This window comes from Cupressus sempervirens, chromosome 10, assembly GCF_028749045.1.
Source record: "Cupressus sempervirens isolate cs-2001-9-10 chromosome 10, ASM2874904v1, whole genome shotgun sequence".
In the NCBI taxonomy this organism is placed as follows: domain Eukaryota; kingdom Viridiplantae; phylum Streptophyta; class Pinopsida; order Cupressales; family Cupressaceae; genus Cupressus; species Cupressus sempervirens.
In genome coordinates, this window is record NC_143127.1 from 391,460,790 (window position 1) to 391,474,955 (window position 14,166).

At 35.3% G+C, this 14,166-nt stretch overlaps 1 protein-coding gene across 1 annotated transcript in view; it reads right to left on the reverse strand.

Moving 5' to 3' along the window:
* The window catches only part of LOC149534314 (uncharacterized protein At4g15970-like), a 33,657-nt gene extending 24,652 nt beyond the window's left edge, over window positions 1-9,005 (reverse strand). Inside the window, exon 1 of the mRNA XM_089807652.1 lies at window positions 8,552-9,005. Coding sequence (XP_089663778.1) covers window positions 8,552-8,818 — 267 coding nt within the window. The 5' untranslated portion in view covers window positions 8,819-9,005. The remainder of the gene's footprint in view (window positions 1-8,551) is intronic.
* Between the last annotated feature and the right edge of the window lie 5,161 nt (window positions 9,006-14,166).

The window sequence follows — 14,166 nt, forward strand, 5'->3', positions numbered from 1 at the left end:
AATCCATCACATACGTAAAATGTAAATTATGGTTGAAGGAAATTGAAAACATAGTCATTTGACATAGATATATAGAATTATAAATGTTTTCAAATCATAAATGTATGTAAAATCCATGAAAGCTTGAAACTAATGACATCAAATGTTCCATGAAACAAGTATTTGTAACAATAAAGTGTGAAATTGTAAATAGTAACACTGTAACTTGAAATCATGGGAGTGATAAGAAACCATCATGGTTGTTGCTTGGCTCCGGTGGCACTTCCCTTGGGAATCCAGACTAACCACTTTGTTGAGGCAATGGCCGCCCTCTAGATTACTAAATTGGCTAAGGATAATGGGGTCTCTAAGCTCTGGTTGGAGGGGGATTCAATGAACATAGTCAATTGCCTAAATGGTTCTTCTAGTCCCTATTGGACTATTGACAATATCATTAGGGAAACTATCAACATCCTTAAGTCTATGGACAAATATCACATAACTCATGTCTATTGTGAAGCAAATAGTGTGGTAGATTCAATTGCCAATGTAGTGGTGAGGTGTGATCAGAGGATGACATGGCAGGGAAATGAAAACTTACCCAAGGACGTCATATCATGCATTGATTATGGCATTATTAATGGGAAGGAAGGAGTTATTATTAATAGGAATGGAGGTACTTAGAGATCATGGTTTCATTACAAGACGCAGGAATGAGAGAAAGGACGGAATTTGTAATTATTTATCCATTCTTTTGAAGGCTTTCTGGGTATTTTGAGAGTCACAATTTGCAAGTCAGAAAAAATCAGCCAGCTCAAGCCGAATCGCTGAATCACCTGAATCGGACGAATCGCAGTGATTCTCGTTTCTTTGGTTAACATACATCACTATGTTGAATCAAATTGAATTAAGAAACAATCTCTAATTCATAACACATACCTAAAACTTAATTCCTTACTTCTCTCCTAAACATCAACCCTAGGAAGGATGGGGATTAGGGTAATTGTACACAAATCTACAAGTAGGCGCCCTCAAGGCATTATGGATGCATGTTCATACCCATCTCAGGACTATTTCCTTAAGGCATTTGAAATAGATGTTCTACTTTGTAAGGTTTTAATACATCTCTCCCTAACAAAACCAACCTATCCTCTTAACGGTATTAGTGAGTGATTAAGGAATAGGCTATGTACATATCATTATTTTATGTGTTATGAATGCATACATACATATAAAATATTAACTGATGTAAAAATTCTGATTTCATTATTATTAACATATATATAGATAGATAGATAGATAGATAGATAGATCGATAGAAAATTCAAATATAACATTCTATAAATGGGTATCTAACTCACAGATACACTACAGCATCATTTGCTGTCACACAATGCTTGCCAGCAATGTAAAGGATTCATTTCCTTTCTTATCTCTTCTTTGTGAAGAGTAGCAAATATATTTTGTTAATGATTTTGTAGCAGCAGGTGATACCATGTGTACCTGAGATGACTTCATCAATGTTTGATGGTTCATTTGCTCACATAACTGTTGATAAGTGAACACTGAAAGGCCACTTGTATATGTGGCAGTTGAGTTGGACATATCATTTATAGCGTTGCCAGTTTTGGACATTGAAGAGTCACATCTTTTAAGGCAATCTTTGAAGATGATGGACAGTCTTCAACTCCAGCTTATGGAACGGCACTTTATTGGTAACTGATGTTTGTACATGTGTCGCAGCAGCCTGAATTCAAAAGGTCCTCCTTTCTTTATTATTGACATTCACTTTTGATGAGTTTTACTTTGTCGTAGCTCGGGGAATTCAAAGGGTCTCTTGTATCGAAACAAATTAACTTCATAGAGACACATGTTTGTGTAAATTAAGTATCATTGCGATGCAACTGTCGACATTATATACAGCATTGTTTTCCTTGAGTCTGGGAGATAGGTGTCTTCAGGTAATGAAAAGTCTTAGCCCACTGGTGTATTTTTCTTGGCATAGAGAGATTATCACATTTCTTGTTAAGACAATAATCCTAAGTCAGGGAGTGCATATCAGTGACTGTTCTGAATATTTAGAGTGTCGCGTTGTTTCCTGTGAGGTGACAAGAAAGAGTTCTTCTGTGCAGTGATTTTTTACTACAGTAGCATCGTGTGTGTGTCTCAAATTTATTCAACACATGATCTGAGTCTGATCACATCAGCGTGTTTACTATTAGTGTTTTCCTTTGTCTTGAGTGTCTGCAACATACATCATCTCTAGTATGTTTCGTAATTGCTGAGAGTTAACAATCACTGGTTAAATCAGCTTTGAAATTTGTAAAGGAATCCCTTTTGGTGTGGCTGAGTTTTTCCCTCGAGTAGGAGGGTTTTCCCAGGAAATCTCTAGTGTATTTGTTTTCTTAATTTATTTGTTATCTGTTTTCTGGTTCTTAAAAATTTAACATGGTATCAGAGCAGGTCTAAGTAAGGATCCAGAACCAGAATAGAACAATTGGATACTTTAAGAATTTATGATGTGTAATGGGATTCACAAAAAGGATAAGGGATTCTTATGAAAACAAGTAGCTAAAGAGCCTTGGAGGGTAGAATCTCAGAAGAAGCTTCTTATCTGAAAGGATTTGAATCTTTAGGAATAAAGATCAGCAAAGAACAACTGGTGGATTGTGCAGAAGTTTAGACAATAAAGAGATAAGTATTTTATGTTAGTATATTTGAATATAGTCGTGATTAATTCATGCAATAATATTGAGAATAATGAATCATGTGTGCCTTCAGCATTGATCTGTATATTTCTCTTCAGATTAGTTTGATTCTATGAACTATCACTAACCTCTCTAAAATGCAGGACGGATTGAGGAGCAAAAGGAAGATGATTAAATGATCCAAAATTGCATATGGAATTCAAAGGAGGAAGAGCTTAAGACATGCAGTGAGGAGTCCTGTAGGATGTAGAAATGAACAATTACAAGGACTCTGTTTGCAGCCATGGGACTGAGTTGATGGTGCATAACTTCATTCAAGAGGAAGAACCTATACAGATTATCTTTGCATTCAGTTTCTTTGAAGAGGAAGAAATGGCATTCAGAGGGAGTTTTGAGTGGCAGGAGGAGAGTGCCAAGTCCTTCGCAGTTGACCAGCAAGCTTGAGAAGCAGTGTGGCCTCAAATGCTCATTTGTTGGTCTAATATTGGAGCCAACAATAATCTATTATAATCAATATCTGTAAGAATGCAGTCCCTTGTGAGAGAGAATCCTTACTGAGAGGGAGTCTCAGCATTCAGTTGTTCTTATTATGAGCTTAATGCATTTTTCTCTGAGAGGGAGAAATTTGAGGTGAAGCCCTTGCAGTGCATTTTGTCTGAGACGGAGAAATTTTAAGTGAAATCCGTTGTTATGTAAATTTCTCTGAGACAGAGAAATTTGAGGTGAAAGCCCTTGTAATGCACATTTCTCTGAGACAGAGAAATTCGAGGGGAAAGCCCTTGTAATTCATTCTTCTCTGTGTTAGAGGTCCAAGCCCTTGTCAATGCATTCTTCTCTCTGATAGAGAAATTCGAGGTGCAAACCCGTGTTAATGAGAGAGAAGTTTGAGGTGAAAGCCCTTGTTCCACCCTCTAGGAGTAGCCATGGTGGATGTCATGTGAGACTTAGCATGTGTATTTTTTCACCCTCTAGGAGTAGCACTTGTGTTTATTCACCCTCTACGAGTAGCCATGGTGAACATCATGTTAAGATGACAATATCATGTTGAGAGAATCTGTGATGAAGTTTTGTTGTTAACACATATGGGAGTACATCATGTTTACCATGTTGAGAGATTCCATTTTATAAAAAATTGTAAATGACATCTCCTTCATTAAGAGGGAGTGTTGATGTTTATGTCGTGGCAGGAGATATCACGTGTACCTATGATGACTTCATCAGCATTTGATGGTTCATATGGTCACATAACTGTTGATAATTGAAAAGCCACGTGTACGTGGCAGTCGTTGGACATATCATTTATTGCCTCACCATTTTTCGACATTGAGGAGTCACGTCATTTAGGATGATCATTAAAGACAATGGAGAGTCTTCAACTCCAGCTTATAAAACGACACTTTATTGGTAACTGCTGTTTGTACATGTGTGACAGCATCCAGAATTCAAAGGTTCCTCCATTCTTTATTATCGGCATTCACTTTTGATGAGTTTTACTCTCTTGTAGCTCGGGAAATTCAAAAGGTTTCCTGAATACAAACAGTTTATCTTCGTAGAGACACATGTTTGTGTAAATAATGTATCATTGCTATGCAACTGTTGCTATTATATACAGCATCATTTTTCTCAATTCTGGGCGATAGCTATCTTCAGGTAATGAAAAGTCGTAGCCCGCTGGTGCCATTTTTCTTGGCATATACAGATTATCATATTTCTTGTTAAGACAATATTATTAGATTGTGGAGTGAATGTCAGTGACTGTTCTAAATATTTAAAGTGTTTTGTTGTTTCCTGTGAGGTGACAAGAAAGAGTTTTTCTGTGCAGTGTTTTTTTACTACAGTGAACATTGTGTGTGTGTCTCAGATTTGGACATATGATCTGAGTTTTATCACTTCAGTGTGTTTTCTAGTATGTTTTGTAATTGCTGAGAATTAGCAATCACTGGTTAGATCAGCTTGAGAACATTGTATTCTGAGTTATAAGCTTTTAACAAGGCAATCTCTTTTGGTGTATCTGGGTTTTTTCTCTCTAGTAGGAGGGTTTTCCTAAGATATCTCTGGTGTATTTGTGTTCTTAATTTATCTATTATCTGTTATGTTATTCTGGTTCTTAAAAAATTAACATATTTTACATTCTCTTATTTTTTCTTCCTCAACAAATGTGTTTGAGCCTTGTTCTTATATCTGTTGAATCCAAGAGGTGTCAAACCCTTGAGGTTTGAATAGTCACCTCCATTTTAGATCAATCTCTTCATAACAGGATTAGGCATTATTAAGCACTGCTCCCCTAATTCATTTCATAAATGATGTCTGACTAAGATCGTACATCTCTGCAACATTAACATGCTGGTGTATCGAGTTGGTATTATAACTAATAGTTTGCAAGTAGTTGTCTATTCTCATCTCCCTTAGATAGTTGCTGGATGTAATTGCCAACTCTTTTAAATAACATTGTTTAATAGGCAGTTGATATTTAACTTGGTTCATTGACATCTCCTTGAATGTCAGCTGGTTGTTATCCACATGGGCATGACTAATAGTAATTAATCGGAGACTGTTGAGTCACTAATGATCACTGCCCATCTCATCTCTATACTCGATCCCCGTCAGTCTTTTTTTGTAGCTGGACTAAGTCCTCCAAACCGCTAACTGATTCATCTAGAACTGCAGACCCTTAATATGGATGAGTAATACTTATCATTCTGCTTTCACATATATGCAGTAGTCAGACTAATTCCATAATCGTCATTTCCTCATAACCAATGATTATTGCCAGTTGCTCCAACCAGCCAGCCCAAAGTAATTCCTTATAGGCTGGTTTGAAAGGGGGACATGACATAGTGGAGAAATCTGCTGTCTATGACACTTCAGGCCATTGAGTACTCCAAAATCTATGACACTTTAGGTTATGGCTGACTCCATCAACATCTTTATGGGATAAATATGAAAGGAAAACCATTTCATTATTTCCAAAAAAGCAATCTCACTATACTCATAAATCTCATAAACTCTACTCTTCTCTTATATTCTTGGTACAGGCTTCTAAAAGACAAGGTTTCTACAATGCTTGTAAGGTCAATACCCCCAATGCTTGGAATCCTTTAAAAGACCTATGTCATTGCAAATTACAAATCTCTCACTCTGGGCTGGCAGTCTCCCTGTATCCAGGCTTACCTGGCCATCTAGGTAGAAAATGAATCATTAAAGCAATACCTCTCTCTCTTTCTATTTTGTAATTTCAGTAGAAGCAAAAATACAATCTCAAAATCAAGCTATGTCATATATCATAAAAAGCTCCTCTTTTTCTCTCATCAATACTGTAATTATTAATAATTAAAGTGTAGTCAGTGTAGTCAGGTCCATATTGAGGGTTATAAATCTAGCTGTCTACAGTGCCAAGAGGATTAAATTTCTGTCAGACAACTAGTTTAAAATTGCACTAAAAGTTGCCATCAATCAAATTCAAATGAAATACGAAAAGGGAAAGAAATTTACAAACAACTTCTAATTGATTTGGATTTGCATTCATTCAAGAAATACGTGCCCAGCCAGCATATTTGGAAATATTTTACATTCAAAATTTCAAACCCAGACCCTACTCCAGACTATTGACCTTCTTTACTATAAAGTAATCACCCATTTTATGACGGGATTTTCAGGCTCTCTCCAGATGTGTGGATTAAAATTCACAATTTTACCTTTGTCCAGCTTGGGGAGGAAGCATTTGCCTGGTACCCCCGAAGTGGCCAGTAATTTGAATTCCATTGCAATCAATAATGCCCAATATGAATAACAACGTTAACAGATTAATCAAGATAACCTGGCAAGCTCAGCTATCAAATCCCTTCAGCAAACCAATTGTGACCTCCATACACAACAAGAAGGCCTCCCTGACAAATCCAACCAATACAATAAAGTCCACTTCCTATTGTCAAGCAATAAAGATAAGTTCTGTCGCAGTTCTATAATTTCATAAATTAGGTTTACTGTTAGTGTCTAGTCTAAGAGAGGTCAAATATATATTTAGCCATACTAACTTAAGGCCAGAGAATTACACTTACAAAGTCCTGAGCTGGGTCTCCATCAGCAAGTTAGCTGGCTCAACTTGGCAGGAACTGATGTGGCTTGTGGGGATCACAAGTGGTAGGAATCACATGTGTGTGTGTGTGTGTGTAATGAATCCATTTCCATCAATATCACATTTTAACTATGCACAAACTGAAACTAGGCATATTTGGGAGTAGTTATATACTAGCCTTGATATAAGATAAGCAGCCCTTTTCTTCCAGAAATTACAGTTAATACTTTTAGTCTGCCTTTTGGCACTCTCCTAATAAAGTGTAGGGATCCTGAGCGTATGTTATAAGGTATATTTATATCTATATGTAGATATAATAAATGTGTCTTCTAAGATAGACGAATATATATAGAAAAGAAATGTATGTTATAAGATAGACACACACATAAAAAAATTGTTGTTATGCCCAGGATCCCTCCACTTTATTAGTAGATGGCCAAAAGAGAAGGGCTGTCTTGTAACAAGATTGATATATAACACCCAAAAATGCTTAGTTTTACTGTTCAGTTTGTGCAGAGTTAACTTTAACTGTGTTAGCGATGGCCATAGATTCATTCATTTAGCTTAAATTTAATATACAGAATCTTACAGAATTTAAACATCTTAAGGCTTGTTTGACTATTTGGCAGTCTTTTTGAACGAATATAGGCATCACACTAGTAAAGTGAATTGATAAAACAAGCGTAGGCAATTCATCTGTATGAGGTATTTGGGGTAGATTTCGAAAAAAAACACACTACTGCTAAATAGTATGGAGCAACGTGCCAGCATAGGTATTGCCATTCTCTGACCAAGTAGTTAAAAATTATGTTTGTTGGTATACCTAGGCTTTTATTTCAATCAATAGAATTGTATTCCCATACTTGTTAAAAAAACTACAATGTAGATAGTCTGATTTTGCATTTAGCATATGTCTAGCTTTAGAACAAGAACATCTGAGCATATGTACATTAGAAGATAGATATTTTCATTTAAGTTTTCAGTAGCTATGGATTGCTCGTTACTATGATTACGTAGATTTGATACACCTGATTTATGATATTTGTGTGTGTGTGTGTGCATGTATAGACATGTATATATGTGCATATGTGGATATATCTGTGTGTGTACATATAGATATATATCGATAAACATACAGGTCTATGTGTGTGTGTGTGTGTGTCAAAGCACAGATGTAGGTGTGTGTTGATGTATATATATGGTATATATCCCAGTTTGAGACTCAATAAGATGCTTATAGGCTTCAATTTATAAAATCCTACCAAGTAACAGCCGAAACATGAAGGGAAGGGATAATTTTATTACTGTTCCAAAGCCCAAATTAGTTTTTGGGACAACAGTAGCCCTATTGACATATGATTTTTCCAAGCATTGGGAGGGCGCAGTGGGTATACCAAGAATTGTTGATGAACAGGAGGTCTAAGAGTCCAAAAATTGTTGATGAACAGTAGGTTTAATTGTCCAAGAATTGTGGGTTGGGGGGCAGGTGGATCTTCTGTTACTGATTTTGATAAATTCCTTTCTTTTCATTTTAGAAGGGAAAAAATGGTTACAGCCCACAAGGGACATTTACATAACCTGAAACCTATCAAACTTTCCGAAAGTTAAAATTTCGGTATGGAGGACACATCCAGCAGTAGGTGACGATGGTTCAGCCCAGAAAAACCCTTCCAAAGAGTCCCCTTTTAAAATCACCAAGAGACACTAAAATTCTATGCATCTTACCATTTTGGGGGAACACAATTTCCAAAATAGAACAAACCCAATTAGCGAAGGGTCAAAAACTTACCATATTATCTCCCCCATCAACTCTTCTAAAATTGTAGCTGATCCGCCATCTAACTGTGGATTGACTGAGAAGATCTATAGGCCTGGGATTCCTGTACAGAACCACACATGGCACTGCAACTATCGCCAGGCATAGTAAAACCACCAAAGAGTCCCTCACTCTCAGATAAGCACTCATTGTATCGCCCCCCTCTCCCTTAGACAGATGGGCACTTCCTCTTCTCAACATTCTCCCTGATTTCTTCATCGAACTAACATCATGCTGCATTAATAACCCCCGCCGCTTTACAACCCAGTTTTTTTTCGTTCTTTTCACTCGTATGATTCTTCCTGGATGCCGCTATCACCGCATTCAGGAACACAGCTGCTCAAAATTGAAACCGCGGCAAGATTTCCGCATAATGAGAGAGCTGCTGGAATTTAAATAGTCTTCACTGACTCCATTTGGCCAAGTCATTCAATGAGGAGCACTAATTACGATAAAATACGATGAAAAGTAAACAAAATTGATTGCCCCAAACGCTTTCGATGCTACGAAAGAAAAAGAAAAAATTCCTGTTAATAGGAAACGTTATATAAATAAAATATAATGATTGATTGGTTACTGAGATTTTCCCACTCATGTTAATTTACATTTCTTTATGGTTCCCATCAATGGAATGACTTATAATATAATTATATATTGATAAATGGTATATTCCTCTTTTCTAATTTTTAGATTTGTGATAACTTTTATATATTTTCTATTATTATATTTGTTATATTTTATTATATTTATAATAAATTTATTATTAGTTTTAAATATTATGATTTTTATTTTTTTAAACCAAATATATAAGTATGTAATCAACATCATATCTATGGACTTAATTTTTAAAATTCAAATCTAAAACTATTGTCAACTCTCATCCATTCATTTTTTTATTATGTATTTATATCTCAAGACATTTGGTTGCATTCATTATTTACCTTTCTCTTGTATTGAAAATCATGGAAAGTAATTTGTATTTAAGGAAGCGCTAGGAGAACTTCAATTTAAATACCTAACAAGAATTAATAATCTACAAAATATTATTCTAGAGCATTTACATCTTCAAAAATTGATGTCCTCAATTATTTTCATGACTATAAAAGCTAGTATCTTTTATATTAATTAGCAACAAAGCAAAGGGTGTTGTCCCTTACAAACCACAACCCAAAGGTTTCACTAACAACCCACAACTAATAGCACACTAACATCAAAAATTAGTACCAGAGAAAAACAACAAATTGTAAGCTATAATTGATAACATGTAGTCTAGCAACATATTGACAACTAAAATTGTTAGCAAATTGTAAGCAAATGGAATATTCATCTTGGATCTAAAGTTCAGTAAACTCGTGGAAACCATATTCCAATTTACTAACAAACATACAAATAAAGGAGTTCTGGTAAAAAGAACGAGTAGATGAAGAACAAAATTAACAACAATACGAAAACAAAGAGAGCTACGCAAACAATAAATTATATATCACATTTGGATTGATGGAGCACATAGCTTTAATTGTATGAAACTTGAATCGTTCTTTGTAGTTTCCTTCACTTTTAGCATCTTGTCCCATCACTTTTTGCTCCATGGGACATAAGGGAGTTTGTCAAATTATACATCACATAGAGGTTGAACCTCGAGATACTCCACAACTTCCTTTCTAGGTTAAGAACCTTGGTTTTCATCCCCCCTAACTTAATCCTTAGTGCACAATCATCTTAGTGTTCATAGTTTGGCAATCAATGTAGTTACCTTTCACAACAGTCGTGTTAATATTCTCATCCTCCAATATTACATCCTTAGTTAAGTCTACAAGCTTCATTTTCATACTATCAAAAATGTGAGTGGATCTCTTAGTTGTAGATTTCTCTAGGTATCAATGATTTCTATATTTCACCTCCTTCCCTATCAATATTCTCCTTTGTCTCACCCTTCCCCATAGGTTTACTACTCCTTGATTATCTCCCTGTTCCTTTAAATCATATTTAACCAACTAGGTTTTTTTACCTTTGTCTATTCAATCGATTACCACCTTATGGGGTCCTCGTGGATTACTTTTGTTTTTAATGTGTTCTTTCTTGTTCACATTTTCCTTCTCACTTATAACCTCTTGAATGGATAATTTAGTCATTTCCACTTGGGGGGTTTCCTTTCCTAATATTGGCAGTCAAAGGTTTAGAATCTTTTCGTTTAAAACCACAGAGTTTTGGAGCAATCACAAATGGTGTGGATATTTTAGGAGTTCCTAATCTAGAAGCCAATTTAAAGCACTGGAATGACATATGTGATTCTTTCTATCTAGGCCAATAGAATCAATAATGTTGGCAAGTGGGCAGAGCTCGAGTTAGGGGTGTTGAAATAATTGGTGACTCTCTCCTCTAGGTTCATGATAAGGGACTAGTTGCCTCTATGGCTTTTATAAGTCTAGTGGTTGTATTAGACATTGACAAGTTGATCATTTGGTGCAAAGACAACCACACTTGTAACAAGTAGTAGCAAAGCTTGGTTGCAAATATGGGGGAGATTGTTGGTGGAATGGTCATTTTTCCCCTCAAGTTTCATGACAAGGAACTAAATGCCTTGTGTGGACTCTATAAGTCTAATGGTTGTATCAAGTATTAACAAGTTAATCTTTTGGTGTAACAACAACCGCACTTGTAACAAGGGGCTTCTTGGAAAATAATAGGTATTAATAGACAAAGAGTCAAGTGAAAGTATATGACCTATAAATCAGGCACTGGAGTAGAGGAGTGGATTTTTTCCCTTTTTTTTGGAAGCCTTTGCCACTTCCTTAATAAATATCTTAAGAGATTTTAATAGGAATAATAGAAATGAAATAAGGTCATGATTCCTAAAGTGATTTAGAAGTGGCATGTGATAGATAATTCATTTTAAATCAATCTTCTAAGGTAAAGTATTTCACGATGATGAAAAAGACTTGGCTCCATGGTGACAATGGTTGCTCCCTTTCATTGCCATCATGCATCTTGACTAGAGTATTTTTTCCTTTGAGGAATCAATCAAGGTTTTCATTGTCTTCCACCTAACTTGTTTTCTTCCACTTTCTATCCTTCATAGACAACATAATAGCTTGTGTTATCACTTCTTCATTGATTTCAAAAGGATCAGGAGGTAGAAAATTTCACTAATGTAAACCCTCATCTTAGTTGCATAATTTTGAATTCATTATGCTTATCAAGATCAATACAAATGTAGTCCCCACCCATCTTAAGAAATTCAAAGAAAAGATCTACAAATAGGTCCACCCAGGGATCAAAAATATATACTTGAATATAATTAGGGAAACCTAATACAAAAGAATAAAGTTAAAAATAGAATTGTAAGCTTTATGTCTCATTATCAAAACACTTCACTCATGTGAACAAGATTACATGATTCATGAAGGCATTTTTCCTAAGATATAAATATCGACACCTTTTTTATATATAAAATGTATTCATTAATTAAGAAATTGTGCATCACTATCAAAATTTCCATTACGTCTTTATAGGACCCTCCTTCATGTTCACATGACTTATACAATCCATCTCTTTCCATGTAAATTAACTTGATATTACTAAATATGACTTGACTGCCCCAGGTTCTTTAGCTAGTCTATGTCACCAAGTAATGTTCCAAGTCACTCGTTCCCATTCAAGTTCATTTTCAAATTAAAACTTGCCTACTTTAAGCCTTCAAAATTCATGCCTCTATAATCCCATGTCTGTTAGTATTTGCAGTGGCCAATGTTAAATTTCATCCATCAACATTAGTAAGTGAGCTTTCTTCCCTTAAGCATTTGAACATTATATGAAAGGGAATATTTTCTTTGCCCAACATCTCAAACCTTGAGTATGATAACCGAATACAACCATGGCATTAATTTTGTATTACCTTATCTAAAGACATGACTAATTTCAAAAAAAGCTAGGCCTAAAATAAGTTTGTGGATATATCCCACAACCCCTTCAATAGACAAATTTACTCTAGCCAGGCATAACATCAAAAATGAGTTCAGAATCCCCTTATATAGACATGAGCTTAATCCCAATTGAGAGGGAAATTTTAAGACCCCATGGAAGGGTCATCCCTTTAACTTGATTATTCATGCTTTTATAAATATTATTGTTGTGTGTTTCCACCATCTCACCAAAGCTTGTCCCTATCACTCAGGTCTCATTTTAATTGTCTTTCAATCCCACCAAAAATCATCTTGAATCACCCATGTCTTGGGGGAATCCATTTATTAATTTTCCTCAAAAAATTTCAAACTATCAAACCTTGAATAAGAGTATAAAAAGACCCAATTCCTTATAATTTTGTCACCTATAGGGCAATTTTAAAACCCCATAGAAGGGTCATCCCTTTAACTTGATTATTTGTGTGTTTCCATGAAGATTACTATTATTAATTACCACCATCTTACCAAGTTTTTCCTTATCACTTGGGGCCCGCTATAATATTTCCCTAGGATTATCTTATAGTCCCATCAAAAATCATCTTGAGTAATCTAGGTCTTGGGGGAATCCATTTATTATTTCTCATCATTTTTTAAAACTATCAAAACTTGAATAAGGGTCAAACAAGATCCAATTCCTCACAATTTTTTCACTTGACTAAGTAGGAGTCCAAAGGAAGGCCAAGGTCAAGTTGTTGGAAACAATAGTCCACCGAGATAACTTGTGGGGGGGCGGGGGTGGGGGTGAAACAGTTATCCAACAATTAAAAACTTTATCTTCTTTAAATAGACTTAACCATTCAAATAAAGTAAATAACAACCATACAAAGATGTACATAAACAATTACACCAGATATGTTGACTAGGGAAACCCTTGATCAGAGGGAAAACCCCGGTGGGAATGATGCCCAAAAGATGATGTACTAATATAAATATTTCTTGTTAGAGGATGGACACTATTAGGAGTCCATTACAACATTTAGTACAATGAGTCCCTGTTAGGAGATTTTGAATCCATGTTAGGAGTTGTGGTATAATGTATGCAAGAAGAGCCCACTATCCAAACATGCAATTTCAACTACAAGAAGAACTCACTACTCAAACAAGTAATTTATTGTTATTTGTCTTCCTTGCTTGTTCTTTCCTCTGTCCTGTCAACTAGACCAATCACTGTCATACCTTGTAAACTAGGTCATGAACCTTAGATCCAAATACCAAACCTCAGATCACTCAGCAAAACCTCGGCAATGAAGTTTTCATCACTTCCGCACTACTCTTCTCAACTTTGCATTTTGTATTCTCTGTTGCTTTCTAAACATTTTTTATTTGCATATCTCCATACCATGATAAAGGAAAATATTCTTCCTTTATACCAAGTCCAAAATACAATTCCTTGAGTCGGCTATTAGTCCTTCTCAATTAATTATTATGGGACCACATTAAAAACACATTACACTTAGCGATAACACAAATATTTTGCCTTGCAACTTGAATAATTTTCTGTACACACAAAATTATGATGAGTGAGCTTAACATGTCTTCTCTATGTTCTCAACCTTGATCCTTAAAATATCAACTATGCTAAGAAATATAACAAGTTTACCAAAATATGCCTCTGTAAACTCTATC